This window comes from Heloderma suspectum, chromosome 5 (genome assembly GCF_057233095.1).
Source record: "Heloderma suspectum isolate Gila_16-S chromosome 5, 16-S_ref, whole genome shotgun sequence".
NCBI classification, from domain to species: Eukaryota; Metazoa; Chordata; class Lepidosauria; order Squamata; family Helodermatidae; genus Heloderma; species Heloderma suspectum.
In genome coordinates this window covers 124,488,374-124,511,278 of record NC_139462.1, presented here as the reverse complement: position 1 = coordinate 124,511,278, position 22,905 = coordinate 124,488,374, and the positions used below count along the sequence as shown (strand labels likewise).

Here is a 22,905-nt window from a genome sequence, read left to right as displayed (position 1 = left end):
GGCTGTGCCAAATACATAGATGGGCAGACCTGGCTCAGATCAATCACACCCAGTTTGTTCGCCCAAGTTCTGGTGATGCATGCCAGATCAGCTTCCTCAACCACAATCAGATCACATATGAGTGAGGTCTTATTGTGAACAGATCTGCCATTAAGCAGCAACACCACTAGGCAAAAGGGGCCAGTTAGCCATGCCATCTGATACCTAAATTAAGAGAGGGGTCAGCAGAGGAGATGACCCATCTATATCCGCTGAACTGCTGATTCCTCCTTCTCCCCATCCTGTGCCATCCCCAGCCTGTAATCACTCCTTTGGGGGTGCCCCCATTCTCCTCTCCCATCTCTCCTATCCAGACACATCCTAGCCCACCAAACAATCCACACACACATGCCTTAAAGACACACATACACCCCACACTGCCGAGAGACTAAAGGAGCACTGACCCAACAAATTTTGTAGTCAAGGCCACCACAAGAGACAATCTTATAGACCCATTCACCAAGCATATAAGGTGTGCATTCACAGGCAGGTGTGTGTTTGTTGTATATCTCTGGGGACAGAGTGCAAAGATTTATTGCACCCCTGCGCCCAACCAGAGTCCCTGCAATATATATGCCCCATCTCCACACAGATATACTGACCATGATATTGACAAGCATGTTGCTAGTGTCATAAGAAAGATTACCATATTTCAAAATGATATTTTAAAGCAGTAGGCTGTGTTTTGTTTTGTTTTTTGCTTCCCCACCCCATTTGAGTATATAGCTTACTTTCTGTAATTAGAATGCTATGTAATTGTATCCAAACCCAAATATGGTGATGTGCATTTAGGAGATCTAATTTTAAAAGCTGTGGCTCAAGTCTAAAAGACTCCAGGTAAAACTGCATGCCATTTCTATTTGTCATTAAAGATCTGAACAAATAATTTCCAACACTGATTTCAAAGAATTTTTTCCCCCCTTACTGGAAAGCTTGATCTATTTTGTAATATAATTAATAATTAATTTTTGTGAACTGCACAGAGAGCTTCGGCTATTGGGCGGTATAGAAATGAAATGAAATGAATGAATGCCTGGTGGGGTCCTGCTGAGTAAATCAATTTGTGTGTCAGTTTGTTGGGTACCAGTTCTTAATATTTTCTTGGGGTGGGGGGGAAATACTCTGTATTTTAACTGCTGTTTATTGTTTCATAGGAGGCAACAGGGGAGAACATTCCTGTCCTTTTACTTGGTAACAAAATCGATAACGAAAAAGAACGGGAAGTCCCCAATGGATTAGGAGAGCATCTAGCCAAGGTACTATTAAGAAGGAAGAGTCCAAAGAACACATTCTTATTAAACTAGCAACAATTGATATGTAATCCATGGGATGCTCACTTGGTAGTCCTTGGGACCAACTAAGTCATTTAGAGTGGGAGCCAGGCAGGGCAGGAGGAATGACTGAATCTATTTCTCCTCCTGTTCCTCCACAGAAGAAAAAAAATTCAGCTACACAAGCCTCTGAACAAGTCTAGATGACTTACCAGCAGCAGGCGGGGATGGTAATTGAGAGACATAGGATCCTGCAGATCCTGACCTCTCCTCTCCCGTTCCCGCCCACCAGAACAGCCCCCTTTTGGCATCACTGAGGTCTTCCAAGGCTGCTGTTGCCACTGCAATGCTTTCTGCAGTGGCTGCAAGCAGGCAGGGGAAGGGGAAGAATGCAATATCAGATTCCCCCTCCTGAGGTCGCAGGAGTGTTTACCGCCTTGGAAGGGGGATTCTGACATATCCTATGGGACACTCTCCCAGGGATCATAGGATATGTCAAGGAATATTCCTCTTCTATGACCCTTGGAGATATGAACCACAGTTGCTTAAGTGTGCTACCTTAAGCTAATCTGCTTGATTCTGCCATATTAGGAACATAGGGGGCTGCCTTACACTGCATCAGATATTGGTCTATCTAGCCCATTATTGTTAACAGTGACTAGCAGCAGCATTATTTCAACATGTCAACATTCAGAACAAACAATGAATGAGCCAGTAGACTCCCCCTCTCTCTTACCTTCACATTCCATCCTCCAAGTAATGCCCCCTCCTAGCTACATGGTTCATATACATCATGTCAAATTACCTTAAAGGGAATGTGCCCCCACATTTCAATTCATCTGTATAATTTTTGGTACAACCCTCCTAAACATTTAATCCATGCAAATCCTGAAACCATGGTGGGGTCTCCAGTACCATATGAATTCTGCAGGCAGTCTCCGCCGGCACAATTCAGTTCTTTTATCATTTGAACAGGCATCTCAATCTGGTCCTATGTACTCCCTACCCATTCCAGACCAAGTCATCCCAAATCATTTTCATTCCAACGTGGAACAATATATTGTTGCTTGGAAAATTCATCCCCCCCACAGCTACAGTGAGGATTGCAGCTAAGCTCAGAGGGAACAAGGAATTCTGAGGGGGGTGGCAGATGACATCAGAGTCCCTGCTAATGAAAAAGTGCTGGGGCTGCATCCCTGCCTCCACTGCACCACTGCTTGTGCCCCAGTTGCCTACGGGGCTCCTATGAGCTATTGTGAGAGCCTAGTCTTGGCAACCTCTCACAGAAGTTCGCCAGTCCTCTCGTGATAGTTGGGGTACAGAGGGAGCAGCAGCCGGCTGGCAGGAGCAAGCAACCAGCTGAGCCTAACTGAGTTAAAGAGGGAGGCCAGCTGGTGGGCAGGCCAGCTGAGCAGGGGGGGGAGGGTATGCAGATGGTGGCAGCTGGGCGTGCGGGTCAGTGGCACAAACAAGCAGGTCAGCTGACAGGATGGGGAGGGGTGGCACGATAAATTGGGCCCACCCTGTCTTGTGCCTATCTGCTGCTACCCAGCCTTGGACTGCAGTGCTGCTATAGGCCTCAGCCTGTCACTGCCTGGCCTCAGAACTGCTACTGGGTAAATGCTGGATGAGGGGATTTGGCTGCAGTTCTCTCCCCGACACCCTTCTCCAGTTCATTGTTCATTCCATGTGTGCTCCCGCGAGTCTCATTCCACTCACAGATTTCTCACTCATTTCTCAGAGTTGCCTCATTAAAAACTTCTCAGAATCTCCTATGGCAGCTCCTCAGGGGCAAAAGAGTTGTGCTCCAGGTATCCTGCAGGGGCTGCACTTTACATCTGGAGTCTACAGCATGGCTCCTGGTGGGCACCAATGTGCCCATGGACCCCTCTCTTGGTACCCATCAAGCACCTCCTGATTTGTATTCTATTTTAAGCAGGGGTGGGTGGCTGGGTGTTTATTCATTTATTTTATCTGGGGGGTTGGCATGCTATAAAGTGAAGGATTAGCCTCCAGTGCTGTCTTTATTTCCAAGGGAGCGCACGTGCCCGTGCACTTCTCTGAATATCACCAGTTTACCTTCTGTGAAATGGGTATTTTGTTGTGCTTTGTGGGAGCAAATATGTGATTTGACATTTGGGCATCAGACCCTACCTCTGCCTTGTATGCAGTTCTTTGCTCAAGTTACTTATCTCTGAGCCTCATAAGTCTGCCTACTGTAAAATGGATGCTGGAGCAGAAAATTGTGATTTCAAAAGAGTGACTTTGCATTTTGGAGGTTTGCCTTGTAGTGAGGTTCTTGGGCAAGTTGCTTTTCTTTATGTCTCACCGGTTTGCCTTCAGGGAAATTAGTGTTTTATGACTGCCCACACCCACCATGGCAGCCATTTTGTAAATGGGCAAGCCCCTCCCCCAATGGCAGACATTTTCCGAAAATGCCCCAATACTCTGTCAAAATTCCAAATGTGCCCACCGAGCCAAAAAGGTTGGGCAAACCTGTTTTACATGATTAGATAAAGTGAACATGTTTATTAATTCACACAAGTATATGTGTGTTCATTCAACTCAGGTACAGCTGTATCCATGATCTGTACTCTGGATTAAGTAGGATTCTTGTATCTGGGTACAAATCAGGTAGGAACACATGTAGACAGATTCTCACAACCACTAGTGAACATACATTCAGTGTAAATACTTGTTTATTGTAAAATGTGAATACTCCTATAGTGATTCCCTCACATTTTTATGTTCAGTTTTCTCATAGTAACTGTACACCTATCTGATGTGCTTTATGTATTCATTATGTGTTGTTATGTATAATCATTATGTATTTTGTGAGGGCTTGGCCCTAAAAAGCAGCTAATAAATGCCATGAATGAATGAATGAAAAATAAAGCTCTAAACTTACTGATTTTGGAGGGGGAAGTGTCTTCACAACATCCACTTTGTCTGGGCTGTGCCCCTCAGGATAAAATCTGAAGAGCAATAATGTGGGCATTTATGAAGCACTACAAGATTGACACGTTTGCATCTGAAAATGCAGTTCTATGAGATGATGGATGGAGCAAGGCCTCTCTAGAAGACCATAATAAGTAGGGGGGTGTCATATGATAGAACAAGGTCCCCAAGGTATGCATGTATAAATTCCACGGTGTATTATTATTTTCAGATTAGCTCCAAATGGTTAATCTCTGTTGCTCTGGTTCTGGACTTGGCCCAACTAGTCTCTCAGTTTGTTCATACAATTTTCTCTAGACACTTGGTGCAAAACTAACATAAGCACTCTTTTTTACCTATCTATTCTAGGATTACAGTTTAATTTTCTATGAATGCAGTGCCTTGTCAGGTGACAACACTAATGAGCCTGTCCTTCATTTGGCTCGGTAAGGAAAAGATGGCTACTAATTATGAACTATGGTATGCCTATTCAGTGGTGTAACTAGGTTGTTTTCGATCCTAAACTTAATGGGCAGGGGGTGGGTGGGTGGTGTTAGACAGCCATGTGTATTACTTCAGTTCTGAAGCATGCAACTAGTATTTCTTTTCTTCCCCACCCCATTCCATGATTTACAATTACTTCTACATTCCTAATATGTTACAGCAAACAACAACTGTTTCCCAGCTCTCATTAATATTTATATTTCTATATCTCTATGCATATTCTAAGCATGTGCAGTTTCATAGCACCATCATTACTACAGGAATAACACGGAGTTCACTTCTCCGGCCCTGCTGCTAAGAACATTTACTTGGGAATGAGCACCATTTTATTGTAGAAAAGGATAATATACATTCATTGTGTGTGTGTGTGTGTGTGTGTGTGTGTGTGCGCGTGCGTGCGTGTGTGTGTGTGTGAGAGAGAGAGAGAGAGAGAGCATCTGTGACCATGTACATGCCCAGCCAGCTGCCCCCTGACTGTAACATGATTTTTTTTAAAAGAAGAAAGGATGCTGCAGCAAGCAGCGGCAGCCCAGCCGGGCCCTGGCATGCCCTCGCCAGCCCCAGTGCAAATACTAGGCCTGTTTGCCACTGCCCCACCAGCTGCCGCTCCCTGGGTGCTCCTTGAGGGGTGCCTTGGGCTGTGGGGCCCTCGACGTTGGCCCCAGTCCAGCCCTTGCTGCCCTACTCTGCCTGTTAATGTATGCAGAAACCAGGTCTGTGAGAAAGCACCCCCTCATCGCTGGTATGCATAATGGGGGGGGGCACTCATCCCCTGAATCGGAGGCTGCACTTTCAGAGGAACTGGAGGCCAAAACGCGTCATGCTGTCCAGGGGAGGTGGGGAGCAGACTAACCACGGTTACTTCTCAATTTCCTTTTTCGTTACCAGTTCAGAAGCCACCAGCTCTGACGGGCTGCAGCAGCAGAAGCAGGATGCATGTTTGTGGCAGCCATGGGTCTGCTCCTGCTGCCTCCCCCAAAGCTACCTGCAGAGTCAGTGGCTTTTGAACTGTTAGAAGAAAGGAAATTCAAGGCTCCACCACCACCGTGGCAAGGAGCCCTTCTGCCCAAAACTGGTTCAGAATTTCAGAACTGACTCCCCTTGAAAATGCTGCTCCAATTTACCACCTTGAATTGGGGTGGTCGCTTTGGTTTACCCTTGCCGAGGTGCACATAACAAGTCTGGTGCACATAAATTCTTTGGGCCAGTTTCTGGTGAACAGGTATGTTTGTGTTGTTACAGAGGGCTCTGGCTATTGGGTGTTATAGAAATGAAATAAATAAGTAAATAAAATAAAATAAACATTTTCCTGGTGTTGGCATTCCTTTGAGCAACATAGTACCATCTACAGGGATAACACTGGATATGGGAAAAGCAAGATACAGCATTATCAGGGAAGATTAATGTTAGGTCTGGCTTCTATTGAGAATTTCATATCAGAAGCAGCCTCAATGGCAAATGATTATGAGTTTTGGGACGGCATAATTAGCCCCTTGTTGCACACATGAGCTACATACTTGAAGTGTATTTTATTGTCATTTGAAAGGAGCTCCTAGCACACATTGGTAAAGTCTTTCCATCTTTTTCTTCCTATAGTTAACCCACTTTATACTTGGGAGGAATTGTTTTTCTCAAGATGTGATGGTGGATAGTAGCTTGATGTTTTTAAAAGTATTAGGAAAATTCAGTGGCTATTAGTCAAGGTGGCTAAATAGAATCTCCACAGTCACAGACAATATCCCTGTGAGGGTCAGACACTGTAGACAAACATCAAGCTTTGCTTGTGGATTTCCTAGAGGCATGTGGTTAACTGCTGTTGGAAACAGAATTCTGGACTAGATGCCCCTTTGGTCCAATTTAGAAAATTCATTCTTACATTTCTTTCTATAGGATTTTAAAAGAACAAGAAGACAAAGTGAAGGAAAAGACCCTTCAGCTGCATCAAGGCCCTAAGAAGAAGGCTTGTTGTTCCAGGCAGTGAGGAACGTGCATGCTCCCTCTTTCCCCTTTAATAAAGGAAAGTTAGGGCACAATCTTAGGCATGTTTAGACAGAATTCCCAGCATGGCTGGCTGGGGCATGCTGGGAATTATAGGACTCTTTTCTGTCTAAACATGCATAGGATTGCACCCTTAATAATTTTCCCTTTGCCTACACTTTCATATTTGGCTCACAGTCACACTACGGTATACTGGATTATGTTAGCAGGCATTCAGTTTGTGGCTTATGCTGGGTTGTAAGTAATTTCAGCTGACGCACCAGCTCCATTTTGCTTGTGCCTCTGTCCTTGCATTTGCATTGGTCATTTACAGTGCAGCTATTCCTCATAACAAATATCCTGTCATTAGCTGAGCCAGTTAACACATGTACACATAAAAATCCATAATCCCAATTCAAGCCACTGGCCGCAGTTCACAAGCCACAATTCACCATATTTCCTAAGCAGCGGATTTACCCATTCCTCGATATCTTCTTGCTCCTAATGTAGCCAAAGAAGTCATTTTTATTGTTTTTAGCATCCCATGCCAACCTCAGCTCATTCTGGGCCTCCACCTTCCTGACACCATCCTTACAGGTTGGGCAACTCTAATGTATAGGAAATGTTCCTCCTTCTATCTCCTATACATGACCCTTTTGTGTTTCAGTTCGTGCAGCTACGCAGGCTTCTTTAAATGTTCCCCATTTTTCCTTCTCATGGGAATAGTTTGTGATTTCGCCTTCAGTATTGTGGTTTTCAGGATCTCCCATCCCGCCTGAGTTCTTTTTTTCTTTCAGGATTTCTAGTCATCGTATCCCACCCAACCTTTCCCTGAGCTTTTTGAAATCTGCTTTCCTAAAGTCCAAGGTATATGTCAGACTAAGCTCAATTTTCACAGCCCTCTCTATCACAAATTCCAAGATGACATGGTCACTTTCCCCTAAGGTTTCTACCACTTTCATTTCGTCTACCATTTCTTCCCTGTTGGTCAGGATCAAGCCCAGGACAGCAGATCCCAGCAGATTCTTACACCTTCTGAGAGATTAAGTCATCAAGACAAGTCAAAATCTTATTGGAAGTTCCATTCTTTGCAAAGTTAGACTTCCAGCAGATGTCAGGATAGTTGAAATCTCCCATTACTACTATTACTTGTCTTTGTGAAAGTTCTGTCTTCTGTTCTGGGGAAGTGCCATGCATGTCTTCTCGTTAGCTGGGTGATCTGTACTAAGGTGCCACAACAATAAGAACGTAAGAAGAGCCACACTGGATCAGACCAAGGGTCCATCTAGTCCAGCATTCTGTTCACACAGTGGCTGACCAGCTGTCAACCAGGAACCCACAAACGGCATGAGCGCAACAGCACCCTCCCACCCATGTTCCTCAGCAACTGGTGTACATAGGCTCACTGCCTCTGGTACTGGAGGTAGCACATAGCCATCAGGACTAGTGGCCATTGATAGCCTTTTCCTCCAGGAATTTGTCTAACCCCCTTTTAAAGCCATCCAAACTGGTGGCCATCACTACTTCCTGTGATAGCAAATTCCATAGTTTAACTATCTGCTGTGTGAAGAAGTACTTCCTTTTATCTGTCTTGGATCTTCCACCAATCAGCTTCATAGGATGACCCCAGGTTCTAGTATTTCGAGAGAGGGAGAAAAATGTCTCCCTATCTACATTCTCCACACCATGCATAATTTTGTAGACCTCTTATGTCTCCCCTTACCCTCCTTTTTCCAAGCTAAACCATCCCAGCTGTTGTAACCTTCTCTCATAGGGGAGATGCTCCAGCCCCCTGATCATTATAGTTGCCCTTTTCTGCACGTTTTCCAGCTCCACAATATCTTTTGTTAGGTGTGGTGGCCAGAACTGTAAACAGTATTTTAAGTGTGGTCACACCATAGATTTGTATATGGGCAGTATGATGTTTGCAGTTTTATTCTCAGTCCTTTTTCTAATTATGCCTAACATGGAGTTTACCTTTTTTTTTATAGTGGCTGCACACTGGGTTGACATCTTCATTGAGCTGTCCACCACAACCCCAAGATCTCTTTCCTGGTCAGTCACCGCTAGCTCAGATTCCATCAGGCTATATTTGAAGTTGGGATGTTTTGCCCCAATGTGCATCACTTTACACTTGCTTACATTGAACCGTATTTGCCATTTAGATGCCCATTCTTCCAGTTTGGAGAGATCCTTTTGGCGCTCTTCACAATCCCTTGTTTTAACCACCCTAAATAATTTGGTGTCATCCACAAACTTGGCCACTTCACTGCTCACTCCTAATTCCAGGTCATTTATGAATCAGTTGAAAAGTATTGGTCCCAATGCAGGTCCCTCAGGGACCCCACTGTTTACTTTCCTCCATTGGGAGACTTTACCATTTATTCCTGCTGTCTGCTTTCTATTCTTTAACCAGTTACTGATCCATAAGAGGACCTGTTCTCTTATTCCATGACTGCTAAGTTTACTCAGGAGTCTTTGGTGAGGGACTTTGTCAAAAGCCTTTTGGAAGTCCAAGTAAACAATGTCTACCAGATCACCTCTGCCTACATATTTATTGACACTCTCAAAAAGCTCTAAAAATATTACTCTTGTTTCTCCCTCCCTCTGTCTTTACCCAGATGCTTTCAACAGGATTTCCATTCTCAGAATCATGAATTTCCACACAGGTGTATACATTTCTTACGCTACTCCCCCTCCCCTCCTGTTGGGTCTCTTGCTTTGAACAAAGTCTACCCTACAGTGGCTATATTCCAATCATGAGCCTCATCCCACCAAGTCGCAGTGATACCTATCAGATCATACTTACCATCTTGTATTAGGATTTCAAATTCATCCTGCTTGTTTCCAGTGCTCCATGTGTAGAGGCCAAGAGTGTTGCACCTTCCTGGCATCCCTGCTCTATTTACATGCGTATGACTAGGCTCCACCTCTACTCTCTTGTCTCCTCCTGTCTCCTTTGTGTACTTCTTTGTAATATTTGCCTCCGTCGTTAGCTCTGGGCTCCCCTCCGCCCTGCCCCAGGAACCCTCTTGATTGGTATGGGATGCTCCTGCCAAATACATTCTTCCCAGTCCCAATCATCTGCAAGGAGTCCTTCATATTGGTATTGTAGGCCATGGTCCATGAAATGAAAACTTTCCTGATGGCACCATCTGCATAGCCAGCTGTTCACTTTCAATATCCTCCTTTCCCTACCAATGCCCTGACCCTCTATAGGAAAGACTGATGAAAACACCAGTTGTGCTCCCAATTTCTTCACTTTCTTACTGAGAGCCTCATAGTCTTTGGAGATCCATTCAACATTTCTTCTGGCTGTATCATTCGTTCCCACATGGATCAGCAGAAGAGGACAGTAGTCAATTGGTTTGATGAGTCTCAGAAGCTTCTCCATGACATCTTGAATATATGCGCCAGGAAGGCAACTCACCTCCCAAGATAATATGTGCAGTGTAGGGATGTGGAAGAAATCTGTCCGCAGGGTGGAGTTCACTGAGCTCCGCCCCCCAGACTCTGGCTTAGGGGTGCACGAAAGTCACTTACCCGGTCTCGCAGCTTGCTTCGCGGTGGGGGGGAGGCGCTTCGCTGCTCCCCCCGAAGTTCAGGCCGGTGGGGGGAGGCTTCCCTCCTCGCCTGGCTGAAATTCAGGCCGGGGGGGAGGCTTCCCGCCTCGCCCGGCCGAAATTCAGGCCAGGGGGGAGGCTTCCCGCCTCGCCCGGCCGCGAAATAAAAAGTAAAAAAAAAAAAAACGCCCCCGTGATAGGCTACGTGACGATTTACGTAGCCTATCACGGCTAGATCTGCAAAGTCAGCCGTGATAGGCTACGTTAATCGTCACGTAGCCTATCACGGGTGACTTAAAAAAAAAAAAAAAAAGCGCGTACGCAAATGGCGGCCCCCATAGGGAGCTGCCATTCGCGTTCCTTATTTGGTCGCTGTAGTCTACGAAAATCTTTACGTAGACTACGGCGAAAATAAGGGCAACGCAAATAGCATTGCCCTTATTTTCGCCGTAGTCTACGTAAATCTTTTTTTTTTTTACTTTTCTTGGAATGGCGGCGGCGGCAGCCAGTCGAAAGACTGGCTGCCGCCCCTGCCCCTGTTGAAGCCCTGCCGAACCGCCGCTGCGACCCGCCACCAGGAGCGACATTCGGGAAAGGTAAGTCCCATCCCGGGGGGGGGGTGCGGGGGGCGGGGGGGTGCGGAGAATTTATCCCCGAAACTACTTCGGGGGCTGAATACGTTGGCACTCGGCCCCCTGAAGTTTCGGGGAGAAATTCTCCCCCATCCCTACCCTGGCTTGCCTCCATGCTTGGATTTCCCTTCTCCCTGCCTCCCTCCCCGCCACTGCCCATCCCTATGCAACCCTCCCTCTCTCCCTGCCAGTGCCAACTCCAGTTTGGAGGGCTCACCACCTTTCCTTTCTGCGCATGGGAGCTCTTTGGGCTGGGAGCAAGGGGGGGTTGCATAGTGACGGGTGGTGGGAGGGAGGGAACTTTAGAGGGAGGCCTCATAAATTCCAGTTTCCGCAAATTACTGCTGCAACTTGTACAAAGTTGCAGCCGTAATTTGTGAAAATTGGCATTTACGGGCGGGGACGCCAATAAAGTTCCTGGATTTGGGGAACAAACCCCCAGCTTGGCTTGCAAAGGCAAGCTGAATCAGGGGTGTTGCAGGAATGCGTCAGGCCTCCAAAGGGTCAGCTTTACATACAACGGACATCCCTGGTCTGATGTTCACACAGTTGCCCCCATCCCTCTCAGTAGAGAGTCTCCAATCACTGTCCTACATCTCCTCCTCCTAGGGTTGGTGGTTAAACTACTCCCATCCATGTGGGCCTGAGTACCTTCCTCAGTGTTCTGTGGAACGCAGGGTGGTGTTCTATCTTCAGCTGGCTCCATGGAAAGATGTCTGCTCCTCCTTGGGTTGGTGGTTAAATTGTGCAATTCCACATGGCCCTGAGTGCCTTCTGTGGAGTGCAGGGTGATGTCTCATCTTCAGAGTGGTCCACGGGAAGAGCCTGGTGTGTATATGCAGTGGTGCAGAATGTTTGCCGATTCTATGTGGTCACATTCTTCCACCCTATACCTCTTGTCCTTTGTTTTCTTCCTCTTCTGTGGCTCTTTCAGGAGGGCCTTGTTTCTCTCGTGAACAAAGCTTTCACTCTCTGATAAATTGAAGTATACAGAGGCATGCCTCAAGTCTCATCAATTTCTCATCCAGGAGAGCTTGCACTTGCTGCAGGTGTAGTTCCTGTTGTCCTCAGGCAGGAAGAAAACGTGGCACATCCCTTCCACGTCACTAGAACAACCCCCTCTGTTTCCATAGTGCTGGGCATTCCAGATGACTCCCTTAGTTTTTCATAATTTTCTTAACACGTGACCGAAGGACCTCTGCTTCTTCCTTATTCAATTTATAGCCTGCAGGCTTGCCAGCTGTAATTATGATATCAAGTTTCTTCCGTGAGGCTTTAGAATGGGCAAGTGGTGAGGTGATGTTATCAACATATGAATTATTCTTTATTTACTTTTATTACCAATAGAGATTCAAGTGATATTATCATTTTCTCATCTCTATAGCTACTGTTCTAGGGCCATCAGGAATAAAAGAGCAGACAGAGAACATCTCGGCTGGGTAACTTTTGATAAAGTAAGAGGAAGTGAAATACCTTAATTTGTTATTGCTTTAGATTTAGGATGGGCATATATACATTTGATCCAGTCTCTAAATATTAGACAACAGTTTTAAAAAGCAAAAAGCCTTCACAATATAAAGCATTATTGTTGGAAGCCTTTTCAGGTATCTAAAAGGATAATATTTCTTGTTTAGTTTGATTCACTTTATCAGTTAAAAATAATATTTTTATATTGTCATGCATCCTCCTGTTCAGTACAAACCCTGATTCTGTTCAATAAAAGCTAATTGATCTGAATAAAAATATTTCTTAACACCGTGTTTAAATTATTTGCCAGTACTGTTGAAAATATTTTATAACCATTCTTTAAAAGTGGTATTCATAATAAGTAACTTGGCACATAATTTACCTTTAGGAATTAAAGCTATGCTAGTTTCTAACAAGGATTTGGCAGCATCTTATTTTTAAAGAAAATTTCTAGAAAGTGTCTGTGCATACTCCTTATGTGCTTCCTTTACAGTAACTAATTGATCTAATTTCTCTCTATCTGGCACTGTCATTTTTTGAATGTTATTAAAGGGAGTAACTTTCATTTTTCAGATTCATCTGGGTTATTGTTTCTAATTGTAAATTTATAGTAATTCAAAAATTCTTATGATATGTCACCAAGAACCTTTTAAAGCAAGGGTGGGCAACTTGTGGCCATCTAGATATTTTGGCCTACGACTCCCATCAGTTCTAGCCAGCTTAGCCAGTGGTGAGGGATCATGAGAGCTGTAGGCCAAAAGTCTGGGGGGCCAGAAGTTGCCTACCCCTGCTTTAAAAGCTGCTGACCATTCCACATTGGAGGACCCCATCCTGCTCTGTTATTATTTTTTAAACCAATATGCTAGCCATCAGTCTGGTTTATTGCTGTATTCAAAGTAATGTTGTTTTACATATTTCATTTGCCTATATGTCATTCATTTGTCCATTGACATTTCTGGAGTACTTCTGATTCTAACAATAAAAAATTAATTCAATGGATCAATTTCATTGGATAAAAAAAAATCACATGTCAAGGCTATCCAGGGTTTAAACAGCCAGGTAGTCATGAATGAGTGGGAGTGAGTGATTGTGCGGGCTTCTGACCACCCAACCACTCCTGCTGGCTCCCAACCACTCCAGTGCTCCATCTGTGAGTTGTTTATCATGATGTCTGAACCTATAATTGGAGGTTGTTGGGGGAAGAACAACCCAGACTTGTAACTAGGGATGTTGGAGAAATCCTCTGTGAACACAAATTATACATATCTTGGCACCATTCACACAAGAGAACTTTGGAGGATTTGAATGCAGGGAGCATGTTAGTAGTCCAAATCATGTTTTGCATTGGACAGAAACATACTCTGGATTCCATCTGCAGACAGCATTACAAACCAGTGTTCATGCACATTAATGGTGTTGTGTGCACTTTCTACACATTCCTAGCATATGCAGTAAATACTGTATGTGGTATGCACTCCAATACATTCATATTTGTGCAAATGATACACAGTTGCTATTGTACGTATTCCTTTGAGTTGTATTCTTTTGGCAAAGTTTCATTAACTTTGGTTCTTTTCTACGTTTTCCTGTCATGTTTTCACTATAACTTTTACCAGTTGTGGGCTGCTCAGTCAAGCAGAGAAATCATTTCTGTGTGTGTCTGTTATTGGTGAATAAAGACCTATCAAATAAACCTCTTGATGATGTTTTTTCTGAAAAGAATTACTTATATCACCCAGTAAGAGCCCCCTCCCCCCGTTGCAGTTCATAAAGTAAAATCTTGCCCACATGTCCACACGCGAAAAATGAACATACTGTGGGAGTGTCTTCCTGTCTGGTACAGTACTGTACTGTACTGTACTGCTGCTAGTGAGTGAGATGCCTTTTAGCTGTAGGATGTGCTTGTATTTCTAAACAAAACATAAAATGATGACAGATGAAAATGATCCAACTGCACTCTTTTTTTACAGTCTCTCAGCCACATGGGCAGCCTACACAGCAGTTCTCACATATAGCACCTCCCATCCCATTCTCATGAAGTAAAGAAAATCACATCATTTTTTTCAGTACTAAAACATGCTTGTTTCCCACCTAATTATGCAGACAATTACTGTGTCCATACAATGCCCTGAATACACAGGAAGACTCATCCCTACACCTAAATTCACTCCAACATTTATCTTTCGGTGGGTTACCTATTGCATTTTACATGCATTTACTATTATAGTTGAGGACAGTAAATCACCTCTTTGCACATGAACACAGTTTGATTCTCTCTCAAATAAAAGGTTGTCTTAATTTTACCTTAAGGGTGAAAATGTGGCTAGTGGCACACTGGCTGGTGAGCTACTTTTGTTTATGTCTGTTGTCTGCAAAGTTGTGAAGCATCTTCACACCCCAGGTTAGTGTGCACTGCTGTATTTGTATACATACTCAATGAGAAACAAGGCAGATACACAATGGAAATGAGTCTGGTATTTAGAATTGCACTATTGGCCTATGTATGCTGTTGCAGAATTGCTTTTGGTTTCTTCGGCCACCCTACATTGGCTTTCTGCTGGTGCCTATGTCTTGCGGGTGGAGCACTTTGGAGAACCATTTGAGTTTTTTATACAGTATCAATCCAACCTCTCTGACCTCCAGGACCAGAACCAGCCTTTTCCAATTCGGAAATCTTTTTTGGTTCTGCAAAGATTCATCCATTTCACTGACTAAAGTGTATCTAAAAGAGGTTATGTGAGTGTGTTGCTCATTAAAAACTTTCATAGATAATTTGCAGTACTTGACCAACTTTAACAATACAAGAGGTAAATTTGGTCCTGTTTAACCTCAGCACCTGCACCAAATGGGTCCGAAGCACCCGGTGGGTAACCAAGCTAATCCCAACAAACATCACTACAGACAAAATTGTAAACTGAAATCTCTTTAAGGTTTTATTTCAGAAAAATGCAAAATATAAAGAAAGTGGCATGGTTGTTATATGAGCATTAGAAACTTTATAATTACAAAGAGAGAGAATGCAACAAAAATAGAAGATTAATCAAAAGAATTGCAATTGCCAAAGCTGGAATTATGAATCTGGCTAATAAGATAATGGCTTGAGCATCTAACATTGTTATGACTCCTCCTTCCAACTTTCTCCTATTTACTACTTGCGGTTCAAAGCTAAACTAAAAGAGCCTAAACTAAGTGTTAATCCTCCCGTTACTTCTCCTGCTTCTTACTTGACTATAAAAGCTACGTTAAAGTATAGTGATGCTTTAGTTTCTCTAGGCATGTGAAGTTCCTCTAGGCATGTGAAGAATAGGGGTAGGAGTGTGAAAGGAAAACCAAAGACCTGGAAATAATTCCATTTGCCAACTATGAAGATGGGATTCCAAATCCCATCCTCAGAAATAACCTCCAAGTCTCAAGCTTAGAAATCACTCTAAGTCCCAAACTCAGAAATAATTCTAAGTTCTACTTTCAGAAATTTAAGTTCCAGAGTCTAAAGAGGTCCACAGTTACCCAAGTCCTTGGGTCTGGTGGCGAAGCAATGGCAGCAGGAACAGAAGCAGCAGGAGCAAGAGCAGCAAGGAGCTCTCATTACCTGTGCCTTTATACCCTTAAAAGGTGGGGCCCCAAGGAGCAATGAGACAATCATCTTCCAATCAAAACGGGGTGCATGTGGTTAGAGCATTTGCTCACCAATCAGAAGCAAGGTGTCTCATCTATCTCCTACAATTTCATGTGTTTAGGGAACATAACTGGCATCACTACAAATGTCTTTGAAATGTCTCAAAATATGACCCAAAGTCTGCCATCTGGGCATGTTATTTTGACTGATGCATTTCTCCCTGGTATGTCTTCTTTGAACTCCCGGTCATCTTTGGCCATTTTTGGTCATATCCATCTGAACACCTCCTCCCAGTTGTCTCTCATGCTCAGGGCTACAGCTTCCCCACCCAACTAGCATTGAGTAAGGACATTCTCTTATCAGCAGGTGTACACCACAAGATGTCAAAACAGTACTTTTCCTCCTCTTAGTGGGCATCTGAGCATGTTCATTTCTTCTGTTCATCTCACTTAGACACTCTGCCAGGACGTCATGGCCTTGAACAAGCTCTGTGAAGCTGCTTGTAAAGACAGCTGCATTTCCCCCCCTTTCTTCAAAATCTTAAGAGTCTCAATTAGTGAAATAATATCATTTAGTGTAGAATCAAACTTCAAGGTCTTCTCGCCAGGGTACAAGAGTCTGGAATATAAAACTGGTTATGAGTCTGGGGTCTTTTAGGGGCTCTTCTTGTAGGTCTCCCCAAAACCCTCAGGTCCTTCTACCACTCCAGATCAAATCAGCCATCTTTACTCTTTGTTAACGCTTTTAGTACCAGATTAACACAGGATACCTGTTTCGTCTTGGAAAAGATGAAGCACTGATGAAAGTGCAATAATGCTGGACATGATTGCCTGAAGCCCGGGAGTTCGGCTCATTATGAGCAGCAGCTGTTATGCTAAAGTCAAATATTGGAAAGTAGTTAAGGCAGAAATGCTTTCTATGGGACACACCAGAACTATTGAGCAAAACTGGGTGACGTTAAAGTGACTATGTCAGATTTCTTCCAGGTTTGCAGAGAGCCTGTAATGTGCAACAATCTCCCCAGAAGGCCACCTCCCATTTATGAGAAAGTTAGAATCATAGAATAGTATAGTAGGGTTGGAAGGGGCCTACAAGGCCATAACAAGGCCAGTTAGGTTCGTTTGACTTGCAGAAAGAAAGTCTCCCTTTGGAGAAAGAAAACTGCTTGGTAACAATGTATTTCTTTAACAAAGCAGTATACAAATCCATGGTTGTATATCTCGACTGGGCCCATCTCTCACAGACACTTGTTAGCTTTCATTGATTACACCAAGGGTCGGCAAGTTGTTGTCTTCCAGAAATGGCCTACAGGCTACAGCTACCATGATCCCTCTCCCTTGGCTGTGTTGGCTAGGGCTGAGGGGAGGCCAAAGTATCTGAAAGGCCCAAGTTGCCCACTGCAGGATTATACTAAAATGGATTTATGGAATTCTTAAAGGAGACTGACAGTTATACATTGCTGGTAACTGTGATAAATACAAACAATAGTGTATAATAATAATGTTTCTCTAAATAAGATAAACGGGGTGGGGGGAATGCTTTCATTGCATACCATTTTGCATGAGCTGCAACTTCTGGACCGTCTTCAAAGGCAGCCCCACGTAGAGTGCATTGCAGTAATCTAACTTGGAGATTACCAGAGCATAGACAACTGAAGCCAGGTATCCCTGTCCAGATAGGGGTGTACCTGGGCCACCAACCACAGTTGGTAGAAGGTACTCCATGCCACTGAGGCCACCTGAGACTCAAGTGACAATGATGGCTGCAGGAGAACCCCCAAGCTACAAACCTGCTCCTTCGGGGGACTGCAACCCCATCCAGAACAGGTTGAGCACCCTCCATCCGGTCAGAAGAACCATCCACCAACAGCATCTCAGTCTTGTCTGGATTGAGTTTCAGTTTATTAGCCCTCATCAGTCCATTGTCGCAGCCGGGCACCGATTTAGCACATCCACAGCCTCACCTGAAGAAGATGAATAGAAGAAATAGAGCTGCATGTCATCAGCATACTGATAACGACACACTCCAAAACTCCAGATGACTGCACTCAGTGGTTTCATGTAGATGTTAAATAGCATGGAAGACAAAACTGACCCCGGGGGAACCCCATACTGGAGAATCCCCAGGGCCGAGCAGTGTTCCCCAAGCACTACCTTCTGGAGCCAACCCTCCAAGTAGGAGCAAAACCAATGCAGTGCCTCCCACTCCCAGCTCAGACAATCATCCCAGAAGGATACCATGATCGATGGTATCAAAAGCTGCTGAGAGATCAAGGAGAATCAATAAGCTCACACTCCCCCATCTCTCTCCTGACATGGGTCATCACACAGGGCAACCAAGGCTGTTTCCATACCAAAACCTGGCCTGAACCCTGACTGAAATGGATCTAGATAACCGGTGTCATCCAAGAGGGTCTGGAGCTGTTTGGCAACCAGCTGCTCAAGAATCTTGCCCAGGAACGGAACATTTGCCACTGACCTAAAATTACTAAGATTTTTCGGGTACAGAGAGGGTTTCTTCAGGAGTGGTCTCACTACCACCTCTTTGAGGTGGCCCGGGACCACTCCCTCTTGCAAGGAGGCATTAATCCCCTCCCTGGCCCAGCCAGCTGTTCCTTCCCTGCCAGTTTTTATAAGTCAAGAGGGACAAGGATCCAGTATGGAAGCAGTTGCATGAACCTGTCCAGGCACCTTGTCAACATCCTCAAGCTGCACCAACTGAAACTCATCCAGAAGAACAAGACAAGGCTGTGCTCTGGATACCTCACCAGATTCACCTGCTATAACACTGGAGGCAAAAATCTTTGTCTTTGTGCTCCTCCTTCCTCTGCATTGCAGCTAGATGGGCTTTTTCACCCATCTAGCTGAAGCATTGGGGAGAGGGAGGGAAGGAGGCTGGGGAGGCTTGAGGATTCCTCATAAGCCAGCTTCCCCAGTCTCCTCCCCTCCATGCCCACTGGAATGCCCCCTTTACCTTCCCTCCGAGGTCGCTTTTGCAACCTTGGAAAGGCAGCCGGTGCAGTTCTCTCCATGCCAGTTGCAAGGGGGAGGGGAGCTCGGACTCCTGGATCTGAGGTTGGAGTGCTGACTTGGACCTCAGATCCAGGAATCCAAACTATCCTATGCCCCCCGCCCTACAGAGGACCAAGGGGATAACTTTGAGAACCAGGAGGATTCCATCCATCATCCTTGGATTCTCCCCAGAGCAGCATCCAGCAGCAGCAGCCACAACAGTCAGAGGTGCCACCATGTAATGATAATGATGACTTGTCAGGCCTGCCTTCACATAATGAAATCAACACTCAGACATGGGGCAGCAGCACCATCACCTATTGCCAGTGCATTCACTGCTGCCCCCCACAGTCAATACTGCCATACTCCTTTGGTAGTTTCCAGTACACACTACGTTATGCATGTACACATGTTCAAGTTTCTGTACCATGAAAGAATATAGTGTTGCTTCCCTGTGAGTCTGTGTGTGTCTGACACTGAGTGTGTCTCAGAAAACTTTGCATATTGTTGGTGCATGAGGATACGGGGAAATGGCAACAGCAATTGATATGTTATCGCACAGGTGAAATTGAAATTTCCTGTGGCACCTTAAAGACTAAGGTGGCAGACATGTGCTTTTCATCAGCTTACTGTTCACTGAAAGGTCATTGAGTGACTTAAACATTCCTTCCTCTGTCATCATGCTTTCTATTTCCAGGATCAGAAATGAAAAATTGGAACAATGAAATGAAAAAAAAATGAATGCTGACGTTACAGAAGAAGTAGTTTATAAAAACATTAGAAGAAACCCAGGTGACAACCACTGAAACCACTTTCACAGTGAACATAGCCCCTGTAACTGCACATCATATGCTGCCGGTGCCACTTCCTCCATTTTCAGTGATTCCCCCCAGGAGCAAGCCATATAGAACAGGGTTCCCCAACCTTTTTGGACCCATGGACCCATTTGGGAATTTGAGAAACTGCTGTGGGCACCACTACAAGATGGCTCCCATGGAAGATGTAGCTAGTCACATAATGGCTGCTGTGGGGGCCTGGCTAGTCAAAAGAGATGTGGGGACAGAAACAGTGAGGCTAGAGATTGGGAGGGAGGGGGAAATAGCATGGCAAAGGGGTAGAGGGAGAAGAGTGAGTCTAGAAGCTAGAAGTGGGGATAAACAGCAAGGTAAAGAGGAGGGGGAGAATAGCGAGGCTAGAGGCCAGGAGTCAAGAGAAGCAGCACTATAAAGGGGTGAGTGGGAGAGAAAGAGCAAGACCAGGGGCTAGGGACAGAGAGAAAGAAGGCGGCTAGGGATAAGGAGGGGAGAGAAATGGTGGGGAAAGTGATTGTGGGGAGAGAAATAGCAAGGTGCCATGGTACCCATGGGGGCCATGCTGGGGACCCCTGGCATAGACGATGTGGTTACAGCAGCAGTTTTTTCAGATGATGAAAACAGCACCTTTGATTTGTTTGACACAACTAAGTAATTACATGTTGTTTGTTCTGTCCTTTGTTGCTTTGTGCCTTGACTAGGGATGTGGGAATCAGCAAAACCTGAGCTTGCAGAAGTTCTCAGAATTCCATCTTGAAGCTCATTCTGACTCAAGTCCGTATCAGACCGCGAGTTGTTTTTCCTTTTCACATGAAAATCCGGGCATATTTTTCCAAATCTATACATCAGTTGTATGCATTTTTTAAATGTGTGTATTCTTCTCCCATGATTAGGGTGTGCTTGTGCAGATTTTTCAAATGTACACATGATGTCGAACACTTTTTTCTTTGGTCCACAAATCGCCTTGCAGGCTCAGAAATGTACCGACTTCAACTGCAGATTGTGTCTGAGTCCATGTTTGGTCCAGAAGATGCAAAATAGTTAAAATTCTGATTTTAAAATAAACAGAAATGCTTTTCTCATCCATCCCCAGCCTCGACCCCTGCTGTTCTGTGTCGCTGATCTGTTCAGACATAAAGAATTCCTGTCCTGTGTGAACTGCTGCATGAACGCCAGCTGCTCTTAGAAGCCAACGAGCACTGTGCTCGGCTGCCTGTGTGATGGCATTTGGCAGCCTCCCCCAAACTGGTGCCCTCCAGATGTGTTGCAATCCCATCATCCCCAGACAACATGGGCATGGCCATGCGGGCAGGGAACAATGGGAGTTTCAGTCCAACACAGCACACTGGGAAAGTGCCAGCTTGGGGACGGTTTGAATCGATTTGAATCTAAGTGTGTATTGACTAGGGCTATGCATGGACCCTGCAATCCAACTTGGCTTGGGCTGGTTTGAGGGTCCCAACTCGCCTCGGCCTACAAAGCTGAAGTGGGATTCGTTGCCTCCCCAACATGCCGCCTAGCCCAGCTCCTTACGTGGGCCCTTAGGCAGGCCGAGTGTGTGTGGGGGAGCGCCGCTGCCACCAGGAGAGCCGCTGCCAGAGGCGCGCCGGGGGAGCTGCCATGCTGCTGCCGCTGATGCCACCAAAGGAGCCACTGCTGCCGCCAGCTCCTAGGCCCTCTGGACATGTGCCAGCAGCTGTCTTGTTATTCCGGGGGATCGGGGGAGCCATTTTTAAAATGGCAACTCCCTGTATTTCCAGAAAAATAGGGAGTCGACATTTTAAAAATGGCTCCCCCGCTCTGGAACAACAAAATGGTAAGGCGCTGGGGGCATGGCAGCAGTGGCATGGTGGCTGGGCTTCCAGATCACACACTGAAGCACTTCAGAGCAACCCAATTTGCTTCGTGCCACTTCATGCCCCCTCTGCCTCGTCTTGGAGGCAGCCTGAAGCAGCCCGAAGCGGCCCACTGTGACTCAGAGCTCGGGCTTCGTACCGCAGCAGTGCACAGCCCTAGTAATGATGGAGTTGCACTATAACAGCAGCGCTATCTAGTGGCTTTATAATGAAATATATAGAACTTGCAGATAAATGCAACCCCCACCCCCAAAAAAGAGGAAGTGCATGTGAAGGAGCCCAGGTAAAATTGTGGGATAAAAACCCTGGTATGGAGGAGCCCTAAGACAACTTCTAGAAGAAGCGTCTCATTTTTTTAAAAGTGAGTGTTCTGCTCTGTGACACTTCTGTAGGATGCTGTTGAATGCAGTGTATGTGTTTTTTCCCCCTTAGATTAATATTTACTAACAAAGGTATATCTTTTCTATAAGAACACAGTTTCCAAATTAAAAGGTATTTTGTGTAGCACACATATAGACTGTTTTAGTTGTTCAGATGTTTTAAACAATTTGCCTGAGGCTTTGCAGGTTACAATCCACTTCATCATATGCTGTTAGTGGAACTGGAGGCTCTGAAAACATCTGAACAACTAAAACAATTAGTCTATATGAGTGCTGACTGGTCTTTAATTCCCTGGATATTTCTTTCTGCCTCTTCTGAAGATAGGGACGACATTTCCCCTCCTCCAGTGTTCCACTACTTCACCCATTTGCCAGGATTCCTCAAAGATAATAGAGGTTCTGAGCATCCATCCACTAGCTCCTTCAACACTCTAGGGGTGTACAAAATCCACTTATTGTTCTGGTCCGGGGCATCTGCGGGGGAGGGGGGGAGGTGATCCATCCCTCCCCCCGGAATTCTCCCTGCCCGGGTCTGCTCCATGGTGAGTCTGCGGAGCCACCAGCCGAGCCCGTCCGCAGCCGGACTTCTGTCCGCCACCGGTCTGCGGCCGCAAATGGCGTCCGGCGTAGCAGACACCATTTGCGTCCCTGCTTTTTGCCGTGATAGGCTACGTAAAGATTTACGTAGCCTATCATGGCTAAAGCAGGGACACAAATGGTGTCCGCTATGCCGGATGCCATTTGCGGCCGCAGACTGGGGCAGTGGACGGCAGCGGATGGACCAGACCGGCCAGCGGCAGGTAGGGTCTGTCCAGGGAGAATTTCGCAGGGTGGCAGAAG

General features: G+C 45.3%; 1 protein-coding gene across 1 annotated transcript in view; it reads left to right on the top strand.

The window, feature by feature from the left end:
- The window catches only part of CRACR2A (calcium release activated channel regulator 2A), a 198,229-nt gene extending 187,777 nt beyond the window's left edge, over positions 1-10,452 (top strand). The window contains exons 16-18 of the mRNA XM_084859988.1: positions 1,194-1,295; positions 4,617-4,693; positions 6,642-10,452. Coding sequence (XP_084716114.1) covers positions 1,194-1,295; positions 4,617-4,693; positions 6,642-6,732 — 270 coding nt within the window. The 3' untranslated portion in view covers positions 6,733-10,452. The remainder of the gene's footprint in view (positions 1-1,193; positions 1,296-4,616; positions 4,694-6,641) is intronic.
- The last annotated feature ends 12,453 nt before the right edge of the window (positions 10,453-22,905 follow it).